Source organism: Tinamus guttatus, unplaced genomic scaffold (assembly GCF_059628265.1).
Source record: "Tinamus guttatus ecotype Peru unplaced genomic scaffold, ASM5962826v1 Tinamus_guttatus_pri_ptg000244l, whole genome shotgun sequence".
Classification (NCBI taxonomy): domain Eukaryota; kingdom Metazoa; phylum Chordata; class Aves; order Tinamiformes; family Tinamidae; genus Tinamus; species Tinamus guttatus.
The window spans coordinates 1132620-1160190 of NW_028288778.1; the positions used below are offsets into that span (position 1 = coordinate 1132620).

Below are 27571 nucleotides of genomic sequence, written 5' to 3' on the forward strand. Positions count from 1 at the left end.
GGAGCCGCGCGGGGCCCAGCTGACCGTCATGTGCCTTGGGCTGCGCGTTGCTGCCAGGGAGCCGCTCACGGCGCGGGGAACGGCCCTTCCCGCGGCCAACGCCGGCCGCTTCCGGGGGCCCCACTGCCCATGAGGGCACCTCTGTGCGGGGCAGGTGGCCACGTGGGGCAGGGACCGTTGTCTCCTTCCCCCTCAGCCGTTCCCAGCTGCTCGGCGCACCGAGATGCAGGATAGATTTTGTCTTTAGCCAAAATTTAGTTGAATTTTCTTCAACTTTGGGGGCTGAGCCCTAACGTGCCCAGGCCGCAGCTCCAGAGCGCAAGGGGAGCCGGCGGCAGCGGCCTGTGGAGGGGATGGGGCGGTGGTGCTGGGCTGCACAAGGGAGGACGAGGATCATTCCGGCCTTCGTGGGCTGGCTCAGCACCCAGCAGCCCCAGACACCGTTACGCAGCAGAAACAGAAAAGCTTTTTGCTCACGGCTGCTGCCCGCAAGAGTTTTATTACAGCTGAGCTCATCATCCCTGGCTCGGCACCCTTTGGTGCCCTGCGCCACGGCAGCAAAGCGAGGGAAAGGCAAAAGGGAGGCTATAGATTAGCTCCAGCTTTTTAAGGCAGTACCTGCCCCTGTGCTGAGCCCTGTGGAAGGTCAAGAGCTGCCTCCGCTGTGCAGAGCCCCATCCTAGCCCCAGGAAAGAGCACCCAGATCAGGGCTCCGCGGCCCGAGTGACTTTATTGGAGCGCGAGATGAGCCCGGGCTGCCACCGCGCGGTGCCGGGGCGCGCGCGGCTCAGTCCCAGTCCGCGTCGCCGTCGGGATTGTCGTCGCGCGGGGGCTCCTGGAACTGGATGTTCGCCAGCATGTCCCGCATGGCGGCCATGAGCCGGTTCACGCCCTGGTTAAGGTCCTGCCCCGCTCCAGCCTCTTCATCCCCGTCGTGCCTGATGTCGCCCTGCAGGAGAGCAGAGCAGGGGCTGCCCGTGTGCAGGCGGGAGGCAGCGCGGGCGGCCAGGCCGAGCCAGGCTGCTCCGCAACCCGCCGTGCATGAGCTGCATGTGCCGAGAGCCGCTCCCTTTGCAGAAACGCGGTGCAGCGGGCGCTGCTGTCTCTGTTCAAAGCAGGAGCGCGCTCAGATTTGCCAGCAGCACCTCGCTGCACTTACCTGCAAGTTAAAATTTGGCAACAGCGATCGGAAGAAGAGAGATAAAGTGCTTTCATTGGATGGATGATTCGTTCTGAAAGAGAAAAGTCACACAACACTGTTAAGTGATAATATGATATTTGATCTTTTGGCAATAATATTTGTTCCTTTGGGCTGAGACGGTGCTGAGAGGCTGGCAAGGACCTTGCTGCCACTACCAACACACAGCATCTCCCCATGCCTGCCCAGGCAGTCAGGATCCCAAAGGAAGGCTGGGGGATTCTCAGGGAATTGCTTGTCCCAGCAGCCGGCCAGCGTGTAGGCAAAGCAGTCATTAAAGGCCCCAGCAGGTTTCCTTCAAGCAGGTCGGTGTGTTGGACATGCACCAGTTTCACCAAAAGAGGCTTTGGACTCTGCACTGGCCATGATCGGATCTGCACTACCCCAAAGCACCTCGTTTCGGAGATGCTAAAGCCAACCAACATTTTCAACAGCCTTTGTTTTAATCGCTGTGAGTAGCTGCTGTGTCCGGTGGTGACCATCGGCCGCAAACAAGAGCAGTAGGACAAGTCCTGCCTGCTTGACCCTCCTGCCAGCGAGCGGCACCAGCCGGGCTCCTGCACGGAGGCGGGAATGCTGGGAACGAGGGTTGGGGAGGTACCTTTCTGGTCTGGTGTAGGAGATGATGGAGTCCAAGGGAGGTAAGGGGTCAAACCCCATTACCGGCTGCGATGCCACCTCCTGGAGAGGACAGAAAGAAGGAGGTGACGGTTGTACTGCTGCCAGCAGCAAACACCGAGGCACGGCAAGATAACCCGTCTGCGTGTCCTGTGGGACAGTGGCTGGGGTTTAAGACATGCCCAGCATTTGCACGCACAACAGGGAAGCAAGTGCCATCTGCACCCCTCACCAGAGGCAGAGCTGCTGTGGCTTCCTTCATCTCCGAGAGGATCACGTGCCGGTAGATATTCCTGGGTGCACTCTGGTATCGCATCTTCCTCCTAAGGCCGGGAGGGGAGACACGGGATTGACGCTGCGGGATCGCACGGAATACCCCTCACCACAAAGAACTTCTCCTTTCTGCTTCTCTAGGTGCTATTATCAGCTTCATCTGTGGTTCTGCTGGGATTTGCCACATTAGAAAGTGCTGGTCTAATGCAAAACCAAAGTCGCTTAGCAGCTTCTTACCTCTAGATAAAGAGCAGAACGGCTCAGAGACGCTGCCTGGCATCTCAGCCCCTCTCTGCAGGCAGCAGAGCAAACTCCCTCCAGTCCAGCACTGACCAGCACTGACTGCCTCCCTCGCAGCTCTCTGGGAAGTCGTTCTGAGCACTTGCCTGCCCTGCTGAATGCCCTGGAGCCACCACTCCCAGCCAGCAGCACCCCCTGCCCTTCCCTGCTTCCCCCAGCAAGAGCTGCAGCTCTGAACCCACCTTCGTGCAAAGCCAGGCCAGACAGACCCACAGCGTCACCCTGGGCAGCAGCAGCTCTGGGGCTCCGAGCCAGCACCAAAGTCACTGCTGCCCAGGAGGGAACTTGTCTGTCCCGGCCTGGTCTGTCCCGGCGTTCCTGCACCCCCGGGCAGCACAGGAGCCTCCCCTCTGCCTGCTGCACTCACTTGTGCTCACACTCCTCCACCAGCGGGTCCCTGGCGTCCACCTTGCACAACACCTCGTGGACGTTGGTCTCCAGCCAAGCCATGACAGCGGGGTCCTTCCACAGGGAGTGGGTCCTTCCCACGTAGAGGGACGTCAGCTGGTTCAAGGCAGGAGGCTGGCTACAGGAGACAGTGATTATTCAGGGCCCCTTCCTTCCTCCTGCCTGAGTTACCTGTGCTGTCTGGAAAGGGCTCAACTCTGGGCTGTGCTTCAGTGTGAGAATAGGATGAGAGGAATCACAGGCTCCCAGCTTGGCTATTTACATCTACCTCCACCAGTTTTTCTGCCTCTGTCTATTTTTGGGACAAGCAAGGCCATGAGATGAAAGTTCTACTGTCTTTACCCGAGGGGGAGACCATTCATGTGTTTACAGCACCACGTGTCAGGGAAACCCAGACTGGCAGGAGACAGCCTGCCCCCAAAGCATGCACACGCCGTTCCCTTACTACATGTATCAACAAGCTACTGTATGGACTTCTGACCCATCTGCATTAAGGTGAGGCCGGTCTATTAGACTGATCTGTGGCTTTTATGGGAATCCATTATCAAAGCATCTGCCGGCCTCTCAGCATGCCCTGTTTGGAAAGGGCAGATATTCTCCACCACAGCTTATGACTCCATTAACTGCCTGAGCAAGCAAGAGCCTCATTACCAGAAGAATTGATTCCTTCCATTTAATAAGAACATTGCCAGGTCTTACCTTATCTGAGCGTTCAGCCCAAAAAAGGAATGGGATGTGACCCTGGCATCTGCCTGCACACTGCAGTGATCCAACAGCGGCATAAGAACTGCAGGAGAGAGTCACAGAGCTGGTTTGCAGCAGCCTGCTGGGAGCAGCCAGCAAGCCTGCCAGGGCTGCAGAGACAGCCCCGTGCAGGGAGGACGAGTCTCCCAAGGCTGGGGACACTGAGCGAGAACCAGCGCCAAGGGGTCACTGCCAGCTCCACAGCTGGCATTTATGCTGTGTTTAATTCTCTGTGTGGATGATGGAAACAGATCCCAAGGAAAAAAGAAAAAAAAAGCTTTTTTTTCCCCCCTGTGAAATAAGGTGCAATTCTGTGCAATTAATGCTGCTGGCCTTTGAACTTGAACAAGGGTTTATTTCAGGCACCATGACAAGCAGCAAAAAATGTTTTCAGCCAACACAAACTAAAGCTCTGTTCAAAAACTGGCTGCTCCTGACTATAAAGGCACCCCCTCCCCGGCCCTCCATGTCCCTCCGGGCCTGGAGGGGCTGCATATCTCCTTTTAGGGACAGGAGCCCTAACTGGATAAAAGCAAGAGTGATGGGCACTCACACAGACCACATCTAAAGCCCAGCAGTGCCTCGGAGGGAGAGCTGAGAGAGACTCGCTGTCTCTGCGCCGAGGAGCCCTGCGGTGAAGCGTTTTCCTGCTCCAGGACTCCAGTTCTCAGCCTCCCCCAACTCACGAGCCCATGACTACGTGCAGTGAAGGGACATCAGCTGCTCGGACAGGACAGCAGAGAGGGCAGGCGCCCATCTCTCCCTGTGCACGGCAGCTCGTGGCAGGGTCGGCCCCATCCCATTCCTGGGCTCTCCCTGAGCCTTCGGCCTTCGGGAAGGCTCAACCAAACGGCTGCCTGCAGCGGCCGTGGGCGCAGCTCGGGCTCTGACAGCAGTGGCTGTCACTGCTGCTCTGCACCACCCGTGCCACCCCCTGAGCTCACAGGCTCTGGCAGACACCATCTGCAACCCCTGGGCAAACTGCTGCTTCTGTTTGCGACTGCCTGGAACCCTCATTTGCTTCTGCAGCTGAAGACAGTGACAAAGCCGGTGGGGACAGACTTACCGGTGGGGACAGACTTACCGCTTGGGAACATGATCAGCGCAAGCTGGATAAGCCGGGCTGCTTTCTCCCGGGCTTGGCTTAGCTCCAGCTCTGAGCACTCCTGCTGGCTCAGGAAGAAATAGGCCAGCGGAACTGAGAAGGCGAAATTGGGGAGCTGGGACAAATTGCGGTGACTCTGCAGGATCAGAGGGACAGTTTTAGTAAGAAAGGAAGACATGCAGAGGGACCTCAGCATGCCTGAGCTGTATGTTGAGTGGGATTTCTTGCTTCGTGGAGTAAGTTACTTCAGAGCTTCTGGCCTGGCTTGGTGCTCCCACAAGTGACAGGGTAATTTTGAGCTCATATAACTGTTTATAAGGTGCCAGAATTACATGACAACAAGCACCCCAGCTTTTACGGGTCATTCTGATGACCTCAGGATGTCAGCCTGCCCCTGAGACAGCCCCCAAAGGGTTAAGCCAGTTACGAAAACCACATGCAACATAGCTCAGAAGGTCTATTTTGGAGAGAAACTGCAGGGGTAACTTTCCTGCAGCTCTAGAGATACAAGTGTTTGTCCTTTCATGCTCCATGGCACAGCTTCCCCCTCTGTAGCCCATCTGACACGGCAAGAGCCCACTGCAGAGCTCCGAGCCCCAGGAACCAGCTCCCTCCTCGTTCTGCCTTGTCTCTCGCCAGGGTGGCCTGGTGGCAACTCACCTCCCACTCCTGGAACATGCGTGTCAGGAAGCCGTATTCTCTAGCTCGAAGGGACAGAAAATCAATCAAGAGCAGCACACACAGCGGGTCGTTCTCTGGATCCAGGCTTTGTAGAGAGGCGAGCACAACAGGAGGAACCAAGTAAGTGCCACAAAAGCTTAACTAGCTGCCCGCATTTCTAAGTCAAATAAGGTTTTCCTAGCACCCAGAAGGCTCCCATGACTCGGCAAATGGAGATGAGGAGACCAAAATCACCCCCACACGGCCAGGAGGGCTGTGTCTGCCCCTACTGGGTCCACGTTCCTGCAGAGCGGAGATGGCCTCTCCACGGAACCACCCAGGAGGATGGAGGGCCACACAAGAACTGCAGGCTGAGGCCACTGTTGCACACAGGCTCTGCAAAGACTCAGCGCTCTGCAAGGCCCTTCTGCACTCAGGCCCGCAGCCGGCGGCGGGGAGGAGCTCACTTTTGGGAGGCAGCAGGGATGAGGAGCTCCTCGGGGGTCTTTACCTCAGGATCAGCTTGCAGAACTCCAGGGCTGTCCGAGGACAGCCTCTCTTCTCCAGGAACATCAGGTGTTTGAAGAGAGCCAGGTAGAAAGCTCTGCGCAGACAGAATAAGAACAGGTTTTAGGAGCCAGATTTAGAGAAGAGCGTCTCATTTCATTCAAGGTTAGAGACCCGGTCAGCCTGAATGGCTCCTCCTTCAGGTATTAATGCAGCTGTGCAGCCAAGGGGGGCTCAGGACACCCATCCAGTGCTTCAACAGAGTGCCAGAGTCCTCTGCACAGGAGGCTCCAGATCCTCATCTCAGATTGTTCATCTTCATGCCACTGTACAAGCAGGGAGATGACAAAACTGGGGCCTATTTCTCTTCTGCTCCCCAAGGCCCCATAGCCTTGTGCACCCCACAGCACCAGGAAAAAGAAATAAGTAAATCCCTGAAGCCTGCAGGTCTAGCAGGGCCAGGCCTCAGCCCTTGTGCGAGGGGACAGTGGCACAGCGTGCACACAACGTACACGGGGGGACATCTCACCCCACCTGGGCAAGGTTGAGACCACAGCGTTCAGCTAACAGAGAGCACAAATTCCAGCAGCATATGGGACCTGGAAACCTGAGCAAACTCAAGGTATCAAGACTTGGGATGAGATTACTTACAGCAGGTGACTGGAAAATTCCCAGCATAAAGTCACCTTTCTCCTCAGCTGCATAACTATCAATATTATATAAACAGCCAGGCCTAGATAAGTTGAAGTGCTGGGAACAAGGGCCGAGCAGAGATCACACAGGAGACCAGACAGACTTAAATTCACAGTGAGTACTTCTGTGACAAAAACAAGTGCCTTTTTGCAGTAATAGGCAATACCTGTACTGAAAAGAACACTGACAAGGAGGAAAAGCTAATGCTCAGATGAGAAATCCCTCAGGAAAGAAGGAACTTGACAGAAAATCTCAGTCTGCCTCGGTGTAAGTGACCTAGCAGAGCAAGAGCTGCCGGTGTCCCCGCTACGTGCGCCCTTCTTGCAAGCACTACAAGTGCCTTTGTCCCTCTTGCCAAGGGACGCTGCCATTGACTGCTGAGTGGTACAACTTATTGTGATAGCAAAGGGAGCCCAAGCTCCCTAGCCACCACTTGCAAGAGCAGATGATGCAGCAGACACCGCGAATCTGGGTCTCCGTGGGCAAAGGAGGCCACGGGCAAGGGGCTGGCGCGGCCGCGCGGGACGAGCACCTACCGGTTCTCCGGGCGCCGGTAGTCCAGCCGGCAGCTCCCGCTGGTGAGGCTGAAGACGGGGTGGAAGGCGCACTCCAGGCTGTACAGAGCCCTCTCTGCACGGAGCACACACACCGTCACGGCACGCGCGCGGCACCGCGGCCCCCGCACCACAGTCAAACTGGCCTGGACACCGGTAAGTATTAACTAATTAACTTCTTTCTCTCATTTTAAAGGAGGAAGGCAATGTGACAAGCAGTCTTTGCCCAAAAGGCTCCAGCAAATGCTGCTGCTCTGAAGGATGGCACGAGGCTAAGTGCTCGCAGCCACAAGGTCGCAAACACAGGGCTGAACAGACCCTTCTGGTTTGCTCTTTCTTTGCTGAACCCGAAGCAGAAGTGAACCACACCTGACTGCTCCCTGCAGCTCTCACCTATGAGGTCGCGGGCCATCTCCTGGTCCTCCTGCATGCGGCACACGTCGCTGAGCTGCAGCAGCGAATCCACGTGGTAGGGGTTCATCTGCAGCAAGAGCTAGGGGAGAGCGGGAGCTTGGTTACACCACGGCACGAATCAGGGCGGTCTCGTGTGATTGCCCACGAGGCAAGCTCTGTAAGCAGGGCAGGAAGGCAAACACCCTGGAACAGCACAGAAGGGAAAGGGACTGTTCCTGCCTCCGGGTCTGGAGGCAAAGGAATCCTGTCCCACGCCATCGGGGAGCTCATGCTAATACTATAGCTGAAGGCAGGGCTACACCTCATTTGTAAGGCTAAAACTGCAGATTAAAACGACACAAAAACAACCACACTGAGTTAGACTACAGGTCCATCCTGCCCAGCACCCTGTCTCCAGAAGCGGAGGCCTGGGAAAGAGGGCAAGAAACAGGAAAATGTGTCAAGGCCCAGCACACTCTCTAAGCTGCCGTCAGGGTCCAGGGACCCCCAGTGTCAGAGAGGCCATCGTAGATCAACTGCCTTCAGTGGAGCTTCCTCTCTTCAGTTTGTTCACTTACTGGCCCTGCTAACTTTTCTGTACTCACTTTCTGTGCTACAGAGACCTATCTACAGCTTAAATACACCCTGCAAATAACTTCCCATGGTCCAAATCTTCCAGCTTTGTCCTTGTGTTGGAAAGGGCAGCAAGGAGATCCCTGCCCATCCTGCGCAGGATCTGGAACCTCAGCTTCCCTCCAGCACATCCTTCCAAAGGGAGGCCCAGCCAACCCTGCTTTTCTAGCACAGAGCCTTTGATCATCCTTTCCGTCCTTGTTCTCCTCTGTCCTTCTGAATGGGATATACACAGAATATTCAAGACGGGGACACATGCCATACCAGACCTTGATGTGAGTGATGGCCACCTCTCTCTGAGGGCCACCTAGGAGGTGAGAGTAGGTCAAGCAGCCTGCTGTTGACACGAGTGACATGTCACTCACATGATCATTCCTTGATCGTGAAACAGGAAAGAAAGGTAGTTTGCTGAAAAATGTTTGAAAGACTTTGCAAATGGAGGATGGTCTGAGGATGTGCAATTGTTTCTCCAATTGCAGGCAGGACCCGAGCGCAGCAGAACACTGCGACAGGCAGTGGGAGCAGAGGGAATGCCTGCAGCAGATTTAAGGAATTGGAGTAAATACTTCAGGAAATGCATGGTAATGGGAAGAGATACAGGTTGGGGAAAAGTAGCATCTCCTTTCAAAGGGCCCTGCCTCGCAGCGGATCAGTGTGCAATCTGCAAGAAAATGGGAATATGTCCTGGCAACGAAATGTTATTAGTGAGAATAACTAGATGCTTAAAATAAATGAATAAATAAATAAAAAGCGTAAGAAATCAAACAAAGTGCATTATTGAATGCTTAGCCATAGTATAGGATTTTTTCTTGCAGAACCTGCACGGTTGAATCTACCTGTTTAGCACCACGGCTCCTTTGGAAAAGGATATTATCCACGACATCTGGTCTGAAAAAAATCAACTTCTGTGAATGGGCTTTATCTTTGGGTTTAGACTGCTGAACCCAAAATTATCCTCCTTATGATTGTCATTCCTTGTTTAGTTCCTTGTGGTGTACAATTAATTAAGCGTGCAATACAGGGAATGCGGATGGAAAAAACGGATCGACCAACAATATCTGCCACACTTGTGGAACAGCCGTGATTCACCTGTAAGTCAAAGGACTGGTGTAGGGCTAGGGCCTGAACCCCAGGCCCAGGTCCGAGTTGACTTACAGCTGAATATGGCTCTGCCTTTGTGGAAGCACACAGGACTTACACTAACTCGCACACAGGCCTGCCACGCTGCTATGCCACCCTGCATGACAGGGCACACCTTACCCCACGTCCCCTGGAACCCAGATCATCAGTCTGCCGGGATCCTTGTGAATGGATTACTGGGTCTATTTTAACCATTCTGGTAAAAAACAGTCTCAGGTCTGGAACGTTAATTCATCACTGCCTGCCTATCAAAACATCACTGCCTGGTGTAATCACACAAGTAAAAACCACCGGTATCAACTAATGCCCCATAGCCCTATTGCCTGGGGTATTTCTTATCTGTGGCAGTAGAGCATGGGGTGCTGTTCCTTCCCACTTGCGTGGAGAACCTTGATGCTCCTGATGCCAAACATATCTATGATATCAAATCATACAAGGGTACATCACTACCACACGGCGTGCATTTAATGACCAGCGTGGTGAAGTGACTTTCTGGAACCCTGGTGACATAATCGCTGCATCTGTTTTCATGCCAGGGGTTGTCACTGTGGGTGCTCATAATCACCTCGCTGAGCTTGGATGCTGGCTTGCTGAACAAAATAACGCAGCTTCGCTGGCTCTCTCCGGACTATTAATGGACGTGGACTCAGTCCCACGTGCCACTCTGCGAGACAGGGCGGCTACCGACTTTCTGCTTTTAGCTCAAGGACGTGGGTGTGAGGATTTCGACGGCCTGTGCTGCATGAACCTACCCGAGCACTCAAAGTGGATCCACAAAAGCATCCAAGAACTGCAACGGCTAACCAAAAGGCTCCAAATTACAGACGGGTGGAACCCCTTTGAAGGACTCTTCCCTGATTCAGGCCCTTGGCTGGGATCTGGGATCCAACCAAAGACTGTTGGTTGTTGCTGCAATGCTATTCTTAAACTTTTTTGGGATTCTGCTTTGTGTTCCATGCTTGTTAAAGTTGATGCAATCCGTTGTTAAACGTGCTCTGAAGCAAGTATTGCCAGTGTGGGAGAAGATGCTGAAGCAGCCAGTCTATTAACCCTGACCCTGTGTAGGCCTTGGTCCAGCAAGCAAGGCCTGACAACCAAGAAATCGTGGGTATAAGTGAGAGGCCAAAGAATCGCTAAATCATTGGAACGCGTCAACGCAAGTTGAAAACTTTCCAATTATTGTACTAAATGTATTGTGTTTATTGCTAGTGTGTCTGCTTTGCTTCTTAGTATGTGTTCAATAATGGATTGATTGATTATTTAACCACATTATGGTTGCTCGTTTAGAATAGCTATAGCAATACAGTAATTAAATAAAGAAGGCCTGTTTCAAGGACGGTAGCACAGGACACCTCATCAGCAGCAGTACAGAATGTCTTGTTAGCAGATAGCCAACCCCAATGATGGCAGTGCAGGTGTGCTATCAGCAAAACAAGGGGCAAAACAACTGCCCCATCTGCTACGTGACCAAGAAGCTGACTGGGTAGTTTTAATATGATTTAGCTCATTGGTTTATTTAGTAACTGTGTTTCTAAACCCTTGTTTGTCAGAATTTACCCCTGAAAGAAAAGCAAGAGCCTAAAGCCATAGGAACATCTTTAAACACAGCCAGGCCACTTAACAGAGACCAAGCAGAAGGACTGGAACGCATCACAGAAACCCTGTCTGGCTCTGCACACCCACACGAGTCTGTGCTTGACCTGCCCTCAGCACTAGGTCCCAGGTCGAGCACTTCTGCACAGGAACTACTACACATCACTGAATATGAATTCTTCAGTCTAATTACAAGCAGAATCAATGAGCCAAGAGCGCAGGGCTCTGCCATGAGCAGAGAGTGGGAAAGAGAGAGGAAGTAAACTTTACTGTGTGGACAATGGCCTCTTTAAGAAACTTCCCCAGTGCTTGTATCCGAGCTCACGTGGCCAGGGTTTTCAGAGCAAAAATACCTCATTATGGTTCAGTAGGGTGCAGAGCAATTTCACTGTTGCTTATCATTACAAACTACAAATGTTACCATACAGTTTAATGAGCTTGGACATGCTTGAAGAACTTTCAACACAGAGACTGTTTTGCTCAAATACCAGTAAAAGACACATTTTTCATCTATGTAAGAACTTATAAATAGAACAACGGTTAGTTTAGATTGCCTTCTAAAGAACAGTTTATACAATATTTTTCCTTTCCCAGCTGAAGAGTCGAGACAAGGGAGCTTTATTCCTCCCTGGCCCTCCAGCCAAATGTGCAGTTCCTACAGGCTCCTCTTCCACATGGCTACCTGACATGCTCGCTGGGCAGAGCCACCAGGCTCGGGCACCAGGGCCTGGATCTCAGTGTGCCACTTTGGTCACTTCTCTTATCTAAAGGTGAAAGCAGAGCTTGGCAAGGTGCCTTGCCCCACACAGAGATGCACGTGGGATCCTACTGCTCAAAACTGCCAAAAAATGAGCACTAGAAAGCGTTGGCCTTTGCCTGCTGGACACAGGGGCTGCAGGAAGCACAGGATGCAAGAGCATCCCCCTTTTACAACATACCACAATGTTGTTGGGATCCATGGACTCCACGGCGTCCAGGAACTTGAACTGCACTTGCTGGTACTCGCGGTGGTGCTCGAACGTGAAGTACTGCACTCCCCTCCTGGTCTCCACCAGCTGCATGGCAATACCTAGAGAGGGCAGACATGGCAGACGTGGGTACCACTGCTGCAGCCTGCGAGTACAACATTTGTGAAAATGCAGAAAACTCGTTCGCATCACTGGGCCCAAAGACAGATGTATTGAGAACTCCCCGAGATGTCTGCTCGTGCTCTCCCTCCCACGAATCGGAGACCCGAACCTATTCCAAAAGCCCAGACAAGTTATTCTTTCCACCCAGAACTCATCAAGATTGCTGCGGGAAGGGAAGCACACATCACCTGCAAACTCCAGGAGCGGAGGAAAAGAAAAGCTCAAACGCTAAGTTACAATATGCCAGAAAGTCCTTCTCCCCATTGATACAGGAGGTGTTTCCAGCAGTGGACGCGGTGCCCGCGGACGCGGTGCCCGGTCCCTCACCTGTTCTGCTGTAGCGAGGCCAGGTGTTCTTGGGAGCCGTGAGCCACGTGCTGCGGACGTACTGGCGCTGCCGCTGCCTCGGCCTAAGGAAACAAGCAGGGCAGCTCGCGGGGCTCCGTACCAACGCAACGAGCAGGGCTGAAAACCAGCCAGGAAAGGGCATGGGTCGGGGAAAGCTGCTTCTTCAGCGCAAGTCGGGCCATATGGAGTATTTAGCCAGAGTTTTATCACATCTGCCTTCCAGGCACTGCATACCTTCATTTAAGCCTTCCTTACTGTAACCAGTCGGTGCCTCCAGCACTTCCACTTCAATAGCTTCTTTCCCCCATTTTTACTCCTGCCAAGTTCTCAATTGCTGCTTTGCCTCAAACAGCTTCCCAGGACAAATTAAAGGGCCCTTCCCAGCCAGAAGGGACCTTCAAATGTCAACTGATGTAGCTGAAGCTATACTCACAGGTTCAACCAACGCACTGGTGCAGGGCAAGAGGCAGTCATAAATCAAGACTACTTATTAAGCCACATATTCCCTAGGCAAGGGACTGCTCCTCGTGCACTAGATACTGCCTCTCGCTGCAATCTCTCCTTGAAGGAGCCTAATTCTTCCACAGATCAAAGCAGCAGTGGATTCCTTGGGCCCTTCTAAGCAAGGGCACAAGACCACCAGGAAAGGACTCGTGCCCCGCTGCACAGAACAGCGGAGATTTTGTAATAGCGACAAATGACAAATACTGGAGAAAGAAATATCTAACAGTCAATTTTCTACATTTTTGAATTAAATGATTTTAGAAGGGCATTTAATAATACTGAGAAGAAATCAGTAGAATAGAAAGTAAGTACTAACAGAAGTCTGCAGAAACTTTACTCTCTCTCATGAATATCACGACAATATTATCCTATCCCCATTGTCACTATTAAATAAATAAGACGTCCTGAACACATCAATGCCCTGGGTTCCCTGCAGTGCCATGGTACTGGGGAAGGACAAACCCACTGTCTCAGACTTTGAAAAGATTTAGTATTAAATTCTGGACTAACCTCTGATCGCCAAGAACAGCCCGAGCCCCAAAGTATCTCTTCAACTCATTCTCCGGATTCAAGTTTCTGAAAAGTTTGAAACAAGAAAGAAAACCCACCATTGGTTAAACACTCACAAAAGCCCTGATGTCTTTTGATGTCAAATTCCATTGCATTTCATCAATGCCAAGCATCCTGTATCTTGGAAGTGCTTTGAAAACCCCTGAACTGTCAAGACCACCACTGAAAGGAGGCTAAAAATCAGTGGTCAGTGGAGGAGGCATTCAAACCCCTGCCCAGCCAGATGTGTGCTTTCCTTGTGCTGAGTTAGGAATACCTCTGCTGCCATCTCCAGGGCACCTGGGGCCTTAGTGTGGGATATGCCCATGGATGGCCTCCTTTAGGGAATGAGAGCTTGGGGAATTTGTGTCTGGAAAACAAGAGATATCTGCTGCCGAGAGCCCAGCAGCAACAACATGAAATGTAGGGCATGGACTTTAACCACTGCAGAAAGGCTGCAAAGGAATACAGCGCATTTTTTAAAAACAGAAACCTTATGTCAAAGTATGAAGTCTACAGCTTCTTGAGCTAACGCTCAGCCAGGAAATGTGAGAAATGTTTGAGAGGGATTTCCATCCCTGGAAAAAAGAGAGGAAGCAGGAAGGCAGAGATCTAGCACTGCCAATCCTCAGCTGCTCTGAGATTAACCATTTTTCAAGAGTTTATAACTCATGTTTATTTGATCTGAGAAATCCCTGGAGTTAAAAGCATCTTCAGGTAAGCAAACCCTGAAAGGCCCCTGAATAGGCTGGTAGCAGCGAGTGCCCACCAGGCTAGATTCAGTTTTGTTGCAGCATGATTGGAGGTTTCAAAACCTGGACTGACGAGTTGTCCCAGCCTACAAATGTGCTCGCTCTTGCCAAAACAGGAAGAGCTGCTGGTCTCTGTGCCAGTCCAGGGCTCAGCAACGCGCTGGACCCAACAACTGGCCCATGCAAACAGTTTCAGTGCATTATATGCCTAGATGTGACAGATCTCTAGTCTGAAGCCAATTCATTTGCCGCACTTGGCATTTGGTCTGTTTCTGTTGATGGCCACATGTGGAAAAGCTTAGACAAGTCTGACCAGCTTTCCTGGTAAAATAGCCCTGGGTACAGCTTAGCCCTCTTCAGGTGCCAGCACAGGCAGGATTGGGGCCTGCTGCCCACAGGAGCTGGACTGTTGCAGGGAGATACCTGACCAGGTTAGTTTGATTTCAAAGCTTTAGGCACCAACGCTTTCAGCTGCTTTGTAGAGATTCTTCTACAAACAATCACAGAATATTTTATGCTGGAAGGAACTCTGGAGATTGCTCCGGTTCAATTACCCAAACAAACCAGATACAGGAGCAGAAAATACCAGTCAGCACTAAGAATTGAACAGAGCTCCAAAACATAGCAGTTAGAAATGGGACTGCCCCCACAACCATATCACCAGCCCTTCCAGGTAAGGTCCTGAACCCATAGCCAGGTGGTACAGACACTGTCCCATCTCCCTCCTTGCAGAACAGATATCCCTGTCACATCCACGGCCAAAATCAGGAAGCAAGGAAAGCACTACCTGTGCTCCACATAGAGCAGAGGCCTGCTGTCCGCAATGACTCCGCTCTGGGTTTGCTGCGACAGCCCGTTGGTGTCCTCGATCTTCTCCAAAAGGCTGTCGATGTCTTCCAGGTCATTATCTTCCTTAAGATATCCACATGCAAAGACAATGGAATTGTTACGGAATGAGTCATTGCTGCACCCAGGTCACCCAGAAGGGATCACACCCAGCTGGCTCCACATCCTTGTCCTGATCCTAGTCCTCCATGCAATACTTTTGCTCCTCGCACGGTTGTGATCCTGGATGTGCCAGCTAAACACACCTGGCGTGGGCAAGAGTTGGCAGCTTTTCTGCTGACCCCATGTTCTGCCCAAAGTAGATGGCCACAGTGGTGATTTCTGACACAACGCAGAGCTTCGAGTCTGTTTATTCAGCCCTCCTTACCCATCGCTCACTATGCTTTATTTAAGCTACAATCTTTAATTTCTAAAATACAATTAAATGTTGGGGTGCTGATTTTAATAATAGCATCCAAATGATCAGTCTTCACTGCCTGCTTCCCCCAGGAGTATTGAGTTATTGCAGTAATCCCTGCGCTTTTAACCCAGCTTTGATGTAATATACAGCCACTTTTCCAGATTGCTGATAACTAGGAGAATATACTCCATCAACACACATTAAACAGTTGTATAATATTTTTACTCATATTTTTCTTTTTTCCCTTCCCCCAAATGGAAAGCAATGCATTTCTTATATAGTCAATTAACTTTCTCCTCATGATGTGCATGGGTGGAATGTAGAATTCCATTCAAAACACAAAAAGAGCATTCTGAGGTTGCCTTTATTAGCTAAATATAGCTATACTATGCGTAGTGAATACATAAAAAATTAATGTGTTCTGCATTTAAGCAATTTAAGTGCATTTAAGAACAAAGTTAGTATTATTTCTGGTTACTAAACTGCCTGTCTCTGGGGATTAAGCCTGCCTAGGGCTCAGAGCTGGCAGATGTCATCTGCTGCTCAGGATCTTTGGGCTGGGAGAAGCAGCGGGCTCTCCTCCATGGCCTCTCTCATGGGTTCCTCAGCTGCAGCAACCAGCTCCTGAACTTTCCTGGTGAATTCCCCGGCAGCAGGCGGCCAGCCTGGCCAACCAACACACACGACAGCCAGTCTGGTGGTCCAGCACATCGTGACTCAAGAGGTTTTGCAAGGGATCTCCCCCAGGTGAACAGCTAAGACTTTTGAACCTTAGCAGAAGGTATTTCACCACTTCAGTAATTTTATTTCTATTGAATTTAAATGATTAATGACTGCAACACATTTAGTTGCCTGGACTATGTGAAGTATGTAAAATATACTTCAATATAAAAATGTCACTATATTTTAAACCATAACAAGCATAGACATTTGGTGAAGCTTTTAACCCTCTTCAAGCACACTTCATTAGGGGTAGACAACTTAGCCACAGCGGATCTGTCCCCCTTGTCCCCTCCATCTCTGAAAGGACAAGAACAAGTTGCATAGGGAGAGCGCTTGGTACCATGTTTGCTCTAAGGCAGGTGACACTGGCAGATGCTCCTGTCAGCATCTGGTTATTAGGTGTCAAAGCACAGGGAGGAAGGTGCACTGGTGTGCACAAGGAGCAGGCAAAGCTAACGTGACTCGTTGTTCATCGACAGCAAGAGCTGTGTGTGATCCTGCAGAGCTAGGAGAGCGACTTATGTAGGGCAGGCAAAGTAAACTGAAAATGCAAAACCCTCCCAAAGAGCTTCCTCCTGCTAGAGCCTCAAAGCAGAGATGAAAGAAGATGCTGCTGTGAGGATTCCAGCTCTAACCATCTGCGGCAGAGCTGAGCGAGTCCCACTTGCTTGAAGGACTATAACCAAAGGCTGTTGTTGTCATTTCCTAATTTTAAAGGAACACTATGTAAAAGCGATCACTTTTGCCTCAAGATATTTCCTATTACCAGATGAGTATTGATATTTTGTCAGCCCCAGTGCAGAAATTAGCAGGGCTGCTAAATCTCAGGACAAATGCAGACATACCAGAGAGTCGCCTGCTGAAGCTTTCTTGGTTTTCCTTTTCTTTTTTTTCTTTCGTGGCTTGTTACTTGACATAGGCTGCAAAGATAAAGGAAACAACTGCATGAGATGGAGCACATCCATGCAATGCAGTGAGGAATGCTGCAAAGGGCAGAAGCATGTGTCCAACCTAAGCCCATATTCATCCTTTCAAGTTTGCCAGCAAGCAGAAATCAAGACACAAGGAAAGAAACAGAGGAAAGCACCAAAGATTCACAAATATAAGGGTTAAGAGAATCTCGTAAGTGTCTAAGACTACAGAATCAGAGAAGAAACGGTTCTTTCGAATATGATATATGTAAAATGTCTCTTCCTTCTACTCCTAAACACTGATTCTGTCTTTCCAGTGAGCAAGACGGTTTCAGTGTCTCTGACTGCCACAGAAACTTACAGCTGCATGAAAGCACCATGCAGCACCAGCTCCCCTTGCTGCAGGTGCGACCGCTTCGGCTCGCAACAGGATGCGCCATTCTCCAACCTGACACTCTGTGATCTGCATGAGCCCTTCTCCAAGGCATACAGAGCTAAAAAAGCACATTTCTAGGACTGTCAGCTCTCCAGAGATAACATATCCAAGAAGTAATAGCATTACAATAACGGCTCTAAAGCTCCTGAGCTGTCTTCAGAAGCAAGGGAACATGTAGCCCCAATTCAGCTCTACCACATGGCAGGGAGGCACATGCTGAAGGCTCCAGCATGACCCTGGCATGGTCACTGCTGCATAAACACATCTACTTGGGAAACCCTACATGGAAAGGCACGTGTGCTCTTAAATTCTTTTTTGCAGTGAAGTGACTAGACCGGGACATACTACGTGAAGGGCTCTTAGCAGAAAATCACGACAAAACACTGAAAGAAAAGAGTCTGGTGTTTAATTTACATTGTTTGGGTCCTTCAAGTCATTTTCTCCAAGACAAACGCTTCTCTGAACACTGACCCAGAGCCCAGCCCTGGCCATGGCGCAGGGGTACATGAGTTGTGCAAGCTCCGTTCCAGAGTCCCCGGGCCGCTTTCCTTGGCACACACTTTGCATAACCTCAGTGCTCACGAGGACACACAGGCAGCAAAAGCAGCACAAGGTCTCGCTCAGGGAGACGTCCCAGGAATTCCGCAGCTCTAAAGGTCCTGCCTGTGGATCCTAGCCAGAAAACCCTGCACGTTTCCTAACGCAACCCCCAGCCCCACAGTGTGGATTCTGCCCCAGCCTAGAGCCCGCAGCGACAGCCTGGTCGGGTTACCCAGCGATTTGGGAATAAGGACAACGGGAACATAAAGTCAGTCCATCATTTTTCATCTGTTCTCTGAAGCAAATTAGTGAGCAGGCTCATTACCTCAGCAAGGTAGGAGCTTTGCTACAAACAGGGAACACGGGCAGCTGCACTCCTGAACAAACGCTAATGGGCAGCTACTTATGATTTATTGATAAGCTCCCTGCACGCGTCCCTGCTGTTGACACTGATGTTCTTAGCTCGTGACAAAACCCACACAGAGGGAACAGGAACACTTCTGTGTCACTAACACAAAGCTGCTCAGCTCAAACTCAGGTAGGAAAATAAATGTGCCAGCTCCATTTCCACACCTTGTGCGGCATGGAAACTAGATGCGACTCAAGTTACCGTTTGGTCCTGCTGATCTGCATCTTCTCCACTCCTCTGTCTGTCACCTTCTGTCTCTTCAACTACAGGCACTGCACCCTTCCCTTCTGCTACCCCCTGCTCTCTCAGCCTGGCATCCAAGCGCTCCTCTCTGAAGGAAGGGTCCTCCTCGGGTTCTTCATTGGTAATCTGCACAAACAGACGAGAAGATGCAGAAACAGCAGGCAATGGCCACTGCCCGCCCTCTCGGGCTTCCCAGAGGACAGGACTTAGAGATCCCTTCCGCTCACAGCTGGAAGTGAAAAATCCACAGAGGTGACAGAGGCAGAGCGGGGCTTCCCCAGGCCCTGCGCCAGCAGCCGCAGCGGGGACACGGGCTCACGCAGGGAGCCGCGGCCGGGGAATGCGGCCCTGTCCAGGCTCTGCTCTGCTGTGCCAAGAGCGGGACCCAGTTTGGGCACGGGGAGGTAACGGCTGCCCGGGGGAACCGCCGGAGGGCACGAGGGGTGGCCCCTGCAGGCCGCTCTGCACCCCCCAGCTCACTGCCCCCTGCCACCTCCTTTGTGGCACTGGGTCTCCCCCAGGCCCTCCAGTCACTGTCCCCACGACCCCCTTCCTCCCGAGGTCCCTAATTGCCACCCCCCATCACAGACCTCTCTGCGATGCCCTGGTCCCTGTCCCCAGTCCTTCCCCAACACCCCCCGTGGGCTCCCTCACAGGAGCCATCACTTGGTCACCCTCTCCCCGCTCAGGGCCACCTTCCCCAGCCACTGTCACCCCAGGCTCTGCCCCCATTCAGCCCCGCAGTCACTGTCACTCCCATCACCCCCTCCCAGCCACTGTCACCCACGTCACTGCCCCCTATTCACCCCCGCAGTCACTGTCACTCCTGCCACCCCGTCCCTGTCACTGCCACCCCAGTCCGTCACCCTCGGTCACCTCCACCCCAGCCACCCCAGCCACCCCCGCCACTGCCGCCCCTGCCCCCGTCCCCGCCGCCCTCACCAGCTCGAAGCGGTTGCTGACGCCGGGCCGGGGAGGCCGCCTTCGCGCCGGGACGCCGCCGGGGGGCTCGCGGCAGCAGCCGGGGCCGGGCTCCAGACCCAGCGGGCCCAGGCCCGGCTCCTCCTGGCCGCGCTGCTCGCCCCGCAGCCGCCGCAGGGCCCGCCGCGACATGGAGCCGCGCGCCGCACTGCGCCTGCGCGCGCCGCCCCGCCCCTGCGCGCCCCGGGGCCGCCCCGCGCAGGCGCACTGCGCCAAACCGCTACCGGCCTCGCGCCTCCCGCGGCGCGAAATATGTCCCGGGGTGGGGGGGGAGCATGGAACAGGGACGGAACGTCCGGGGAAAACTTTGCCCAGGGAAAAATGGCCCGGGGCGGGAGGGGATCGTCCCGGGTGGCATTGCCCGGGATGCGGGAAGTCTGGGAGAGGCCACGGCCTGACCGAGGGGTGGGGGGGGGTGACCTGGGGGTATTTCTGCAGGAGGGACTGTGCTGGGGTATTGCCCTGGGGATGGGGGGGACAGCCTGGGGGGTGTTTCCCCATGGGAGCATGGCCTGGGAGTGTAGCTTGTGGGGTAGGGGGCACAGCGATGGGTTTATGGCCCGGGGGTTGCCCTGGGGATATAACCCCGAGGGGGAGCATGGTGTGGGGGTATGGCCCACGGGGACACGAAGTGGGTCTATTGCCCCCAGTGGGACACAACCTGGGATTATTGCCCTGGGGGGAGAAGGCTGGGGGGTATCGGGCCAGGTGGGACGGCGTGGGGGCACCACCCCAGGGCCCACAGCCCCGGTGGCAGCACCCAGGGGGCACATGGGGACCCCCCCGCCAACCACCCCGTGCAGCCCCGGCGCCCCCCGCGCATTCCCCGCTCCCCAGGCAGCAGCAGCAGCCCCAGCACAGCCCAAAGCTGTTTATTCTCCGGGCACGGTGCCAGGGGGCCGTGTCTGACAGGTATATAAATATAGAGGCGGTCCGTGTGTCCTATGTATATATGTACAGTTTGGGGGGGGGACGACACCGTCAGGGGTGCCAGGAGGCGCCGCGGCGGGCGCGGGGCGGCGCGGCGTTGAGCGCGGCCACGCTGCGGCGGCTCGAGGCCACCACGTCGGCCACGAAGCCGGTGCAGTCGGTGCAGACGTCGCGGAGCAGGGCGCCCTGGGCGTACATGTGCGGGAACTCGTCCTCCACGCGGCGTCCGCCAGCGCCGGGCAGCGAGCTGTGGGCACAGACAGGGCCGTGAGCCCCACGCTGCGGCATGGTGCTGTGCAGCATTGCACGGCACAGAGCAGTGCAGCGTTGCATTCCATTGCACAGTGCCGTGCAACATTGCATTGCACGGTATGATGCAGCGTTGCATTGCGCAGTGCGGTGCAGCATTGCATTGCATTTTACGGCACGGTGCGGCACTGCACGGGGCCGGGGCGAGCTGGCACTCACTGGAAGGCATCTCTCCGCCGCGCAGATGGGGCTTTGGAGCCCAGTGAGCCAGGAAGGCTCTCGAAGCCGAGTGCGTAGACGGGGATGTGGGCCAGCTTCTTGGAAGGCATCTTCATCTGCCGGGCGGGCGGGCGGGTGTCAGCATGGGACACAGGATGTCCCAGCGCCACCGCCTCGGCCCTCGCTTACCTTGAGGCTGCAGGAGCTGCAGACAGACCTGGGGCACAGGGAGAGGCTGGTGAGCAGAGCAGCCCGGGGGCACCCACATGCCCCCTGCCACGTGGCGTGACGTGGCCCCATGCAACTCCGCACGGTGCAACATGGCACAGTGCAACGTGGCGCGGCACAGCGTGGCACGGCACGGTGCTGCGTGGCACAGCATGGCACGGCGTGGCACGGTGCCCCACGGAGCTCACCGCTTGCAGAAGAGGCAGGCCGCAGGCCAGGAGAAGAGGGGGAACTTGGCCCGGCAGCAGCAGCAGACCTGCGGGGACAGCACCCGGTGAGGGGCGGCCGGGCCCCCGCGCCCGGCTCGGCCCCCGCGCCCGCTCCCACCTTGCCCTTCCTCAGGCTGTTGTAGAGCTCCTTGCTCTGCAGGAACTTCTCCATCTCGGCCTTGACCAGCACCCGGCGCACGTTGATCATCTCCTCCACGGTGAGGGCCAGGCTCTCCGCGGGGTGGCTGAACTCCTGCGCACAGGGGGGACATGAGCCTGTCCTGCCATGGGCCCCAGCCCTGCTGCTCCATGGACACGCGTGTCGCCAGGGCACGCACAGGCAGGTGTCCCCATGAAATGTGTGCCTAGAGCAGACCCAGGACACGCATGGGCAGAATATCCCTGGGGTACACATGGTTAGAGCATCCCCGGGACACGCGTGGTTAGAGCATCCTGGGACACGTGAGGTTAGAGCACCACAGGACACGCGTGGTTAGAGCATCCCCGAGACATGCGTGGTTGGTTCATCCCAGGACATGCGTGGTCAGAGCATCCCCGGGACACGCGTGGTTAGAGCATCCCAGGACATACATGGTTGGTTCATCCCAGGACACGCGTGGTTAAAGCATCCTGGGACACAGGTGGTTAGAGCATCCCTGGGACACGCATGGTTAGAGTACCACGGGGCACGCGTGGTTGGTTCACTCCAGGACACGCGTGGTTAGAGCATCCCCAGGACACGTGTGGTTAGAGCATCCCAGGACATACATGGTTGGTTCATCCCAGGACACGCGTGGTTAGAGCATCCCCGGGACACGCGTGGTTAGAGCACCCCAGGCCATGCCCTGCGCGGTGGCCGCATCCTGCTGCCGTGTGACACTCACCAGCCAGGGGAGCTTGGCGGGGGCTGCTCCGGAGCCGTCCTCCGGCCTCTCCTCCAGGGAGCCGAGGGTCCCGCGCGGCGGCGGCAGCGGCGCGGCGCCGTATGGCACCGGGTGGTAGCTAGCTGGCACCGACCCTGCGGGGATGGACATGGCGCGGACTGTGACCCTGCGTGGACGCGGGGACAAGGGGATGGGACGAGACTGGAGTGCAGGGCAAGCGGCGGGGGGCAGCCCTGGTGGGGAGGGCACAGAGCAAAGGATGGGGCTGCTGGGGGCACGGCTTGGTGTGGGACTCGGGGCACCGTGTACCCGCTGGGGGCATCGTGTCCCATGTCCCAAGCAGGGCTATCATGTCCCAGGTGCCACTTCTTGGCATCGTGTCCCAGGCTCCGGCTTGAGGCTTCATGTCCCACATCCCAGCTGTGGCATCACGTCCCAGGTCCCAGCTTGGCATCACTTCCCAGGGATGACAGCCAGCTTAGGGCATCACCTCCCATGTCCCACCGCTTGGCATCACATCCACAGTGCCAAAATGGGCCACCATGTCCCAGAGCCCAGCTTGGGGCATCCTGTCCCAGGTCCCTCCCCGCAGCATCATGTCCCTGGTCCCAGCTGGGAGCAGTGGGTCCCCGCTCGGGCTCCCTGTCCCAGCACCGGGTCGGGGGCTGCTCCTGGTGCCACCAGCCGGTGCTCTGGGGGGTCTGTCCCAGCTCCTGGTCCCTCCCGGCTACCTGAGCGGGGCCGGGGCTCGGGCTCCATCGGTGCCGGGGCCGCGTCCTGCCCACCCCCGAGCTCGCTCTGCAGCTGGGCCAGGTCCCGCTCGGAGAAGGAGCGGTCGCGCTTCAAGGGCAGCGCCGGGCCGGGCTCCGTGCCGGGAGAGTCCTCCTCCTGCAGGGCCAGCGCGCGCGGGTCAGCGGGGGCACCGGCGCCAGCCCGCCCGCCTCCCCCCGGCCGCGCTCGCCTCGGACACGTTCATCTCCTCCATCTCGGCCAGCGTGGGCGCCTTGAGCAGCACGCGGGGCCGGGGCCGCCGCGCGCCGCCCTCGGGCGCGCTCAGGTCCATGCAGGAGCTGGAGGTGGCGGCGCCGGCGCAGGCGTGCGGGATGCAGGGCAGCGAGCGGTAGCCTGCGGACGCGGGGCGAGCTCAGCGGCGCGGGGCGCGTGGGCCGCCGCGGGGGCCACCACGGGGGCTGCTACCTTTGCGAGGCGGCACGGGCCGCAGCTTCCTCTCCTGCTTGATCTCCTCCAGGATCTCCTCGTGCAGCGTCCTCTGTTTCTGCGGCAGCGGCCGCAGCCGCCGCTCCGACGCCTGCGGGACGCCGAGTTGTGACACCCAGAGCGGGACGCGGTGGCACCATCCCCGTCCCGGTGCCTCACCTGCTTCAGCGGCGGCCGTGAGCGGATGAAGTCCAGGATGAGCTCGTGCGCGTCCTTCTTCACCCGCGGCGGGATGTCCCCGTCCACCTGCACGAGCCACGGGCACACGGAGGGCGCTTAGCGCGCGTGGGGGCCGGGACGGCGCGGGGCGCGCGCCCGCCGCGCTCACCATGACCTTGCGGAGCTTGTAGTTGCGCGCCCGGATGTCCTGCATGAGCATCTCGAAGGGGGTCAGCTGGTACTCAGTGGGCAGCGGGTTGAACTGCTTCTCCTGCACCTTCTTCAGCTTCACGCCGTGCCGCAGCTCCCGCATCAGCTGCACCCAGAGCCGGGCCTGGCCGGGCCGAGGGGACGCGTGAGCCGCGCGCGGTCCCCGTCACGGCGCGGTCCCCATCACGGCGCGGCGCCGGCTCCGTACCCAGTCGGCGTTGCGCAGGCTGCCCAGCTCTGCTGCCGGCCGCTCCGATGCCTCCTCATCCTCCTTCAGCTTCTGCAGCATCTGTGGGCACGGGATGCGCTGGCATCTTCGGCCACCCGCAGAGCATCCCAGGCCATCACGGCGGCCCCGGCAGGACACGGTGCCGCGGGCAGCCCGCGCTCACCTCCTTGGCGTCGCGGATCTTGGCCAGGAAGGCTTTGAGCTCCACGGTCTCGGCGAAGAGGGCCCGGCACACGGCCTGGTAGTGCGCGGCGGCGCCCGCGGGGTCGGCCAGGCGCGCGGCGCAGCACCGCATGGCCTGGCCGAAGGTGCGCACGGCCCGCGGCGGCCCCTCGCCACCCTCCTCCTCCTCGTCCTGCCCGCCGTAGCCCTCGTCGGCCGTGCCGCAGCCGCTGTCCTCCGAGTCGCTGTTGGTCATCAGGTCAATGAGCTGCTCCAGCTGCGGGCTCAGCTCCCGCTCCTCGTTCTCGTCCAGGCCCCAGTCCAGCGCCCGGTAGATGGCGAAGCCCAGGGACTGCACCATCTGCAAGGGGACGCTCCGGCTGCACCGCGGCCTGCAGCTCCAGCTGCACCGCGGCCTGCGGCTCCGGCACCGGTGCCCCTGCCCCGCTGGGCATGGCCGGGTTCGTACCTGTGCTTCGGCGGAGGGCGACAGCAGCAGCGGCACCTCTGCGGGGAGAAGGAGCCCGGGTCACCGCGGGGGCTGTGGCGCGGGGCTGCAGGTCACCCCATGTCCCGCACCGAGGCGCCTGCCCTGAGCCCAGGTGGCCACCAGCTCCGGCAGCCCCTGGCATTGGTTGCACGGGACCAAGCACCATCCCCTGCGTCACGCTCACCCCAACACGCGCCCCAGCACCCGTCCCACGCACGGCTGCAGCCCCGCGGTTCCCAAGCTCCTCGTCCCTGTCTCCAGGCCTTTCACACGTTGCTGATGGCACCGGAGGAGGAGGGAGATGCTCTGGGAGCACTCCAGGGCCAGCAGCAGGGATGATGACCCAGAGCAAGAAGCCACGGCGGCCGGAGCCGGCTGCAGCCCAGGACGCAGCCTCGCTGGGGCTCAAACCCTCCCGTGGAAACCAGATGGCCAAGGCTGAGCAGGAGCAGGAGAGGGAGCAGGAGCAGAGTTTGTGCTGCCCCAGGGAAGGGCCCTGGGCACCCTCCGGCTCAGGTTTCCCTGCTCCAAAGCTGCTTTCTGGGCCCGCAGCAGAGCCCAGGCCATTAACTCTCCATTTAGCTCATTGATCGGGCTTTGATCCGCGAGCGCTGCACGGGACCGCGGGAGGAGCAGATGGTGCCAGGCCGGGAGCGGGGAGTGCAGGTCCCCGTGGAGCCAGGCCCGGCAGAGGGGCCGGGGGAGCCCCCAGCCACCCTCCTGGGAGCCCGCAGCGGCCCGAGGCCCCGTCTGCAGCGCCTTCAGCAGCACATGCTGCAATAAGGAAGCAGGAAAGCGTTTCCAGGATGCAAATCGGGGAGGGAGCCGCGGCGAGGGCTGCGGCGGGTGCCAGGCCGGGGCAGCGAGCTCCCTGGTCCCGCGGGGCCACGCGGTGCCTGCAGCTCACGGCACCATCCCGCAAGATCCACCCCAGCCCGAGTCACAGAGGCTCCAGCTCGGCACCGGAGGCGTCTGTGCCGAGCACACGTCCTCGGGGTGGCTGGGCCCCCGGCACAGCACGGACCGTGCGGAGCCACCAGCCTGGGCCACCTGCACCTCCTTCGGGCACCAGGAGCACCTCCCGCCTGGCCCCTGCTCATCCCATGCACCCAGAGCATCTCCCGCCTGGATCCCTGGAGCAGGGACACACAGACACGGCAGCTTCTCCTGCCCGGCTGCAGACACCTGAGCAGCCCTGCAGCACCCGGTACCAGAACACCCCGAGCCATTCTGAGCCCGCGAGGAGGCCGCGAGGGCCCTGCTGGGGCAACGCAGGGGTTAAGCCCGGCTTGTGCAAGCTCTGTCATTAGGCGCCACGCTGCTAATCGCTGCCCGGGCTGCTGGCACGGGCCGCAATTAGAGACCATAAAGAGCGCGGGCCCTGCCCAGCCGCCTGCAGAGAGGGCACGGCGGCGGTCCAAAGGTCGGGGCCGCTGCTGCTGCCAAATGCCCCTTCCGGGGTGCCCGGGGCGCTGCGTGCGCCGCATGAGTGTGTGTGCATGTGTCACCCCTGTGCGCTCTGCATTCCCGCGTCCCCTGCGTGTCCTCGTGCGTCCCTGCCGCGTCCTGCCCGCCCTGAAGGACTTGGCGCCCTGCAGCCTCACAGCAGCTCCCAGCCCTGTGAGCCCTGTGCCCACGGGCACCCCTGCACCCTGCAAACACCCCACGCCTGCACCCACAGCACCCGCCGGACAGCCCACGGCATCGGCGGGAGCCCCCTCTCCAGCACAGGAACCGACCTCCTCCTGCCGCCGGTACCGGTGCCGATGCCGGGCCTGGGCTCCCGAGCGCCCACCTCCGCCCGCACCGGTGCCCCCGCGGATGCCCATCCCCTTGTCCGCCCACCGGTCTCCCCGGTGCCGGTCCCACTGCAGCTGCTCCCAGTGCTGCAGCCGCGGCGCTGCAGCTGCTGCCCCAGCCAGCGCCGCTCAGCCCCGGTGCCGGTGCCAAACACCCCAGCGGTACCATTCGCCTCATACCGGCACCGGTCACCCCAGTGTCCCTGCTGCCAGTGCCCGTTACCCACGGCGCCGATCGCCCCATATGGGTGCTGCTCACCCCAGTGCCACGGGCCCCATCCGGGTGCTGGTGGCCCTATCCTGGCACCTTCATCCTGGTGCCAGTGCTGCCCACCCTGGTGCCGGTGCCCCCATCCCAGGGCCCGTGGCACCACCCTGGTGCCAGTGACTGCATCTCAGTACAGGTGACCACATCCCGATGCCCGTGGCCCCATCCCGGTGCCGGTGGCCCCATCCCGGTGCCGGTGGCCCCATCGCGGTGCCAGTGGCCTCATCTCAGTGCCCGTGGCCCCATCCCGGTGCCGGTGGCCCCGTCCCGGCGCCCGTGGCCCCATCCCGGTGCCGGCGCCCGCGTGCCGCTGCGGGTGTCCCCACGGCGGTGCCGCCGCCGCCGCCCCCGCGCGCCCCGGCGGCGCAAGGCAGGGCCCTTACCGTGCGGCGCGGCGGGCAGGGCGACGCTGCCGTCGGCGCGGAGGCGGATGTCGGCGGTGCGGAGCGGGGAAGCGGCGGCGGCGGCGGCGGCGGCGCGGCAGCCCTGGTAGCAGAGCGCCCACGCCTGCTCCTCGTTGAGCGGCTGCTCGTAGCACTTCAGCACCTCCTCGAGGGACAGCTCCCGCGGGCCCCCGCCGCCCGCCCGCGCCATCGCCCCATCCCCGCCGCCGCCGCCGCCGCCGCCGCCGCTGCCGCCGCTCGCGGGGCGGGGACGGACGCGGACACGGGGCGGGCGGGGGCGGTGCGGAGCCGAGCGGAGCCGAGCCGAGCCGGGCGGCCCCGC

The 27571-nt window shown here is 57.4% G+C and overlaps 2 protein-coding genes across 2 annotated transcripts; both read right to left on the reverse strand.

The window, feature by feature from the left end:
• Nucleotides 1-777: 777 nt before the first annotated feature.
• TCF25 (TCF25 ribosome quality control complex subunit) lies at nt 778-19755 on the reverse strand. The gene is made up of 18 exons (XM_088526223.1): nt 19553-19755; nt 18569-18736; nt 16917-16991; nt 14890-15014; nt 13312-13377; nt 12277-12359; nt 11758-11888; nt 7454-7553; nt 7043-7136; nt 5818-5910; nt 5307-5412; nt 4626-4782; nt 3497-3584; nt 2757-2915; nt 2049-2139; nt 1800-1879; nt 1160-1232; nt 778-949 (listed from the first exon to the last, which is right to left on the reverse strand). The coding sequence occupies exons 1-18, from the start codon at nt 19721-19723 to the stop codon at nt 788-790; spliced, it is 2022 nt and encodes a 673-aa protein (XP_088382349.1). The 5' UTR covers nt 19724-19755; the 3' UTR covers nt 778-787.
• Nucleotides 19756-20494: 739 nt separating this feature from the next.
• SPIRE2 (spire type actin nucleation factor 2) lies at nt 20495-27454 on the reverse strand. Its single transcript, XM_088526224.1, has 15 exons — nt 27229-27454; nt 24758-24795; nt 24290-24649; nt 24106-24186; nt 23857-24021; nt 23688-23774; nt 23508-23619; nt 23272-23435; nt 23042-23198; nt 22311-22444; nt 21545-21679; nt 21406-21473; nt 21179-21206; nt 20990-21105; nt 20495-20768 (listed from the first exon to the last, which is right to left on the reverse strand). The coding sequence occupies exons 1-15, from the start codon at nt 27437-27439 to the stop codon at nt 20573-20575; spliced, it is 2052 nt and encodes a 683-aa protein (XP_088382350.1). The 5' UTR covers nt 27440-27454; the 3' UTR covers nt 20495-20572.
• Between the last annotated feature and the right edge of the window lie 117 nt (nt 27455-27571).